Source organism: Talpa occidentalis, unplaced genomic scaffold (genome assembly GCF_014898055.3).
Source record: "Talpa occidentalis isolate TD23 unplaced genomic scaffold, MPIMG_talOcc4v2.1 talOcc4.3, whole genome shotgun sequence".
Lineage (NCBI taxonomy): Eukaryota > Metazoa > Chordata > Mammalia > Eulipotyphla > Talpidae > Talpa > Talpa occidentalis.
In genome coordinates, this window is record NW_023603184.1 from 19,132,775 (window position 1) to 19,138,774 (window position 6,000).

At 40.4% G+C, this 6,000-nt stretch overlaps 1 protein-coding gene across 1 annotated transcript in view; it reads left to right on the forward strand.

Moving 5' to 3' along the window:
• The window catches only part of CCDC34 (coiled-coil domain containing 34), a 111,350-nt gene extending 105,796 nt beyond the window's left edge, over positions 1–5,554 (forward strand). Inside the window, exon 7 of the mRNA XM_037522559.2 lies at positions 5,445–5,554. Within this exon, the coding sequence (XP_037378456.2) occupies positions 5,445–5,519 (75 nt within the window). The 3' untranslated portion in view covers positions 5,520–5,554. The remainder of the gene's footprint in view (positions 1–5,444) is intronic.
• The last annotated feature ends 446 nt before the right edge of the window (positions 5,555–6,000 follow it).

Sequence of the window (6,000 nt, forward strand, 5' to 3'; positions counted from 1 at the left end):
AGGAGTAAGTGCTTAGAATACACAGCATTTCGTTGAATAGTAAGAAATTAATCTTTTTGGTAGGTTAAAATGATAGGACTGGGCCTCCCTGGTAGAGCAAGGGGTTAAGTCTCAGCACTATGAAGCAATCTGCTACCACTGCAAAATGAGTTCCATCCCTGGCCAGGGAGTTAACCCACATGGTGCAGCAGACCTCTCCTGTCTCACAGGCTGCTCTCCACCCTGTGTCTGATGAATCCTCTCATCTTCTTCACACCTCTGGCCTACACCCCAACTCTTGTATGCATAAACAAATCTTTTTTAAAAAATGGTAGCACATTTGCTCAACTTAAAACAAAGTGTTCAAAATGTTAGTGGTAATAATGATGATTACTATTAATCAGTATGACATTGAGGGAATTATTTTATATCAGAAGGCTAGGTTTTAGACTCTATACAATGGACATATTAAGATTTTGCCTTTATTATAAACTTAAATGAGATGGTATTTGTGAAATCACTTCAAAAATTATAAAACATGAGGAAATCATGATCAATTAAAAAATGATCTTGGAGATGGGGCGTCTCACGGGGCATCAATGGTAAGTATTCTGGGAAAGTTATAAGGGTCTGTCTGCACATTTGGAAACGTGGGAAGGGAATTGAGTCACACAGAAAATCCTTGATTTGGGGGATTCAGACAGGAAATCATTTTTCAAGCCTGCTCTAAGTTGAGCACCACTCAGGCGTCATGGAGAGAAGGGCAGTGAAGTGTCTCCAATCTCGGGCAAACACCTCCTGGTTGAGGAGATGTGGGCTTTCTGCATAGTAATGACTGTTACTTACCTAATGCTTACCTAACTTATCTACACAAATTCCTTACGTGCATTATCTGATTTCATCCTTAGTGAGGATCCCAACTTTGTGTAGAAGAGGGAATTATTTTCCCTATTTTTTACCAGTGAGGAAATGGAGGCAAAAAGAGATTGAATCCTATGTCCCAGTCACACAGTCATAAAAAAACATTTAAAAGATGATGATTGTGAGAAAATGAAAGTTCAAAAACCATGGCAAATTACAGCCAATAATAGAAAAACCTATCTAAAACTTGTCTGTGCTTTCCGAACTGTCACTTTTAATATGGCTTTTTAACTAGCCCATAAACACTTCTCATAGAAAATGTCTCATGGCTTATGCTGAGGGCTGCTTACCCATGGCTTTTGGTTCTTAGCCTCATTTCATCCTGCCACATTGGGTGGCCTGGGGTGGGAAAAAATAACTTCTCTATGTCTATAGTTTCTCCACCTATAACATGAGTCTAATAATGCCTCCTTTGAAATCAGCTTGTGGGGGCTAATTATCATAAAATCATTTTTTTGGTGCCTCTGATGCAGCCTGGAAACCCAAAGGGCCACCCAGACTTCAGCCCTGTGGTAAAATCGTGGCTTCCCTTGGACAGAGACAAGAGTATTGCTTCTTGGTGGGCTTCCAAATGCTCTTGCTGTCTGCTCTTTGTATAGGGCCGTGCTGGGGCTCTTTATTCACATGTAGCATTACTTGGAGTAAGTGACTATAATACCCTGCAGTCAAGGAGTAAGTGATACCATTTATTATAAAGTTACTTGGGAAACATTTTCAACTAATAAGGATCACTAAGGCAGTGGTGATGTCACTTGATATGCTCATGGTCCAAGAGGGAGATTACTGTTCCATGGAGGAAAAACTTACAAAGGATTGACTTTCTCTCAGGACAGAGACAGTGGCTCTGTGGATTCTAGAGTTTGTCTTTCTAGAGCTTGGTCTAGAGTTTAGCAACATAGGAGTTTGTCAGAAAGGCCAGATTGGAGGCCCCACTTCAGGACTGCTGAAGCAGATTCTGTGTTCTAGTAAAATCCACTGGTGGCTGGAAGGCCCCTTATAGCCTCAGAAGTAGCACTTTGCTTTGAACTACAGCAGTGACAGCACAGTGTGTGATGAAGCTGGGGATCCAATTGAGGTCTGTCAGACTTCCAAGCCCAGGTTCTGTCCTCCCTGCCTTTTACAGGTGCTGCAGCCTGGACTGACTTGTTGCTGAAATGCAATCTGCCCTTCTGATAACAAAGCCTTTCCATGGCTGTGACTATGGGGCACCCCTCGGTTCAGGAGACTTCTAGATGAGAGCAGTTTTTACGGAAGTGTGTATAATCTTGTTATTTTTGATATGTTGCCTTTATTTGTCCAAATACTCAGGATATTTCCTAACTTGAAAGAAAGTGAGAGGGCGAGGACAGAGTAGAGAGAGAAAAGAGAAATGGAAGAAGAGGAGAAAGAAAAGAAAAAGGAATCATTTGAGGAAAACCAATGCTTATTTTAACAGGACTGCAGTTATCCTGTAGTTTATCTTGTTGGTGGGATAAACACATTTTTGTTCTTTTTTTTAGGGCTAATGTTTTATTTCAGAAATGTTTTTAGATGATCAGTGATTGAATAGCCCCCAAACAATTAATTCCTTTTTTTCTCTTCCCTTTGAACTTCTTTATTTTTAGAGACTCTTAAAATGACCTAACCAGGATGAAGTATCTAGTAAATCCGAAGATTATCAAACAACTTGGTTTTGACTGTCATGCTCATGAAGCTGCACATAACACTCACTTTTAAGATAATTTGTACTATACCCAGAATGGTCTTTGAAAACTGCAAATTTGAACTGATGAAGTCCTCGCTGTGGGCATTTGCTCATCAATCATGTTACCATACAAAGGCTAACAACAAGGTATCATGTCCCACCTGCTAGAAGCACACAATATTACCCAGGAGATGTCCTTAATATAAGGTAGAAGCTGAATCTTGTCAAGATTCTATATCTACGGGGAGGGAAGAGCACAAGGGACTATGATGATGGTTCATGGGTGATGTGGTAGTGGGAGATTTATGGAGACTACACCTGAGGGGAGAAATCAAATATGGTACAAAAATGAACAGCAATGTAAGAAAATAAAAAAGTTGATTAAAAGAAAAAAAAAGCATTAGGAAAAGAAGATTCTCTATCTAATTTCCAATGTACAACTAATACAGGAGTCATTTAACCATCACCTCTGTCTTTTGGCCTCCCATGTCACTTTGTCTTAGAATCCAGCTGCCATGCTAGTCCCCGGGCAAGCTGTGTGAAGGCACTTGGGTTGACAGCTCCAGCTGAGTTCCCAGCTGATAGTTGTCATTAGCTGTCAGCATGTGAATGGGCAAAGCTGGACACCCAGCTGACGTATGAGCACAACTTCAGGAGAGACCCCAATAAGAAGCACCCCAGTGGGTTGATCCCAGTCAACCCATATAGATAGTAACAACTGTTTTGAGGCACCAAGTTGTGAGATGATTTGTTCAATAGTGTTATGAACTGAATGTATTTTCAAATTCCAAATTCAAATGTCAAAGTCCTGATCTACAATGTGATGGTATTAGGAGATGGGGTTGTTAGGTGGGAATTGGACCCTCATGATGGGATTAGTGTCCTTATAAGAGGAAGAAAGACCAGAAGGCGCTTGCCCGCCTCCTCTCTCCCATGGGAAAATACAGTGAGAAAGTGACTGTTTGCAGGCAAGAAACTGAATTATCACCATGAACCAAATCTGCCCACACCATGACCTTGGACATCACAGTCTCTGCAACTGTAAGAAAGAAAGATCTATTGAAGTCACTTGGACTTAAATAGTATTTTGCTATGGACTATGGTATTTTGCTATAGCAGCCTGAGCTAAGACAATAGTCAGCTCAGTATACAGTGCCCCATTGTCTGTGGAAAAGGAGGCATAGTGAGGAGACTTAGGATGCAGATTCCAGGTTATGGATTTGGGAGAGTATCTGAATGATGATTTCTTCAACTAGGGAGAATGGGAAGATGGGAGGGCCAGAAGACATAAATGTCTTTCATAATTATCTTCATTATATTTATTTTAGGAAATTGGCAAAAAAGTTAAATTCACTGCATAATTATTTGTCTATAGAGTTGAAATGGAAAGAGTGAAATGAACGTGGAGACATCCAGAGGAATGATTTGGCTCTCTGGCTGTGCTATGGCCTATTTATTCATTCATTCTAAACATTACTTGTAATCTTACCACACAGAGCTAACCTCTCATTATTTATTGTTGCTCCCCCATCTCCCAGTGTTATTTGTTCTTTGTTCTTTACAAAATTACTAGGAAAAGTCCCTCCCCTCCCCCAAATCACTTGAAACATACCAGTCTGGCAACTTTATTGGCGAAGATTTAACTCAAGCTCTTAGACCAAAAATATCCAACATGAATCTCTAGCTGCAATTCTGGCTTCTTCTGCAAAAGAAGTAAACAGCAATGTTGGGAATGATTTGTTTTGGAAAAACAGCTTATTGTTTTCACTAGCCCTAAATCTTCAGGGAAATCCTGGACAATCATCCCTGTGACAGAATTCCTGGCCTGTGACACAGGGGCAGTTGAGGTTATGCTTTTAATTCTCTCAAGAAACAAAATTCACTGAATAATTATCTGTCCATAGAGTTGAAAGAGTAAAATGAACATGGAGACATCCAGAGGAATGATAGAACTTTCTGGTGGTGCGATGGCCTATTTATTCATTCTTTTATTCTTGAGGAAATATCTGTTGAATACCCACCTTGTCTCAGGTACTGGGGTAAATGCTAGAGACCCAATGGTAAGCAAAACAGTCATTAATCCCCCAGTGAGGGAGACAAATCACTAAGCAAATGGTTCCACGTGTGCATACATAAATACTATGTTGCAAAGTCCATCAATAAGCTGCTATTAAATGCCTACTGTGTCCCCAAACTTGTGCTTAGTGCTGCGAGAGTGAGTGCAGGCTAACCCGGCTTTCATCTTCAGCACCATCACCAGCCTACTGGAGGAGCCTGTGCTCTCTGCAGTGATGAAGACCACATGTGCTCACTGTGCAGTGCACATTTGATAGGACAGGAGATTAAAAAAGAAGTCAGTTTTGGAGCAAGCAATTTTTACATTGGAAAAGTAATGCATGGTAAAACACATTCAAATAGTAACATTAATAGGAAATTGTCTTATCCCAACCTTTAGATAGAAGAGGTGTTCACAGTTTTTTGTGTATTCTATGAAATCTTCATGCATTCTTGAGACGATGGATATTCCATATAGTATCCTTTTGTTTGTCTTAAATGACCATTTTAATACATAATTTCCATTGCGTATGTTAACCACAGGAGATATTAAAAATTGCGAAGTAAATATTTGCACAGGTTTTGAAGATGCAAGAGATATAAAAATATATTCAGTGAAAGTCAAAACCTCTTCTTAGAAGTAATTTGTTGATTGCGTACTTTCTTGAGAAATCTACATCTGTATGCCATCTTATATGTAGAAAAGAAACTCTTGCTTTGCTAACTCAGGTATTCAAGAAGTAAAGCTTTCTTAAAATTTAATTTAAATTGATGCTCACTAATTCAACTTTTTCTGTGCCATCAGTTGTGTGGAGGAGAAAATAAATCTCAACCAATGTGGGAACCTGCTATTTTCCTCAATGTTGTGCTTAAATTCTGAGAGAGATCACAAAGAACTTCATCTGGTACCACTGAGAGCTTGGCTGGTTTTCCATGCGCTTTGACTATCATGAAGACATGCTCTTTTGCTATCTGCTTTTCTCCTTGGGTGAGTTCTATGTACCTCTTTTTAATTTATTTATTTATTTTTAAAAATTTTTTTTTAATAGAGGCATGTTTTATTTTATTTATTTATTTGTTTGTTTGTTTTTGTTTTGTTTATACATGCACTGGGTACAGTCAGAAGCGCGGGAGGGTGAGAGAATTCACCAGAGCCAGAGCGGGGAGCAGAGCAGGCAGAAGGACCAAAGTACACTGCTGAGGGGAGCAGCGGGCGGCAGGAGAGGTCTGCGCGCCATGTGGGACCCTCCTCTGGTGGCCGGGGAGCAGCCGGGGATCGAACCTGCTCTGCAGAGGCTGCGGGCAGCTTCGCAACCCAGCGCTCAACCGCTGCGCCACCGGGGAGGCCCCTTAATTTATTT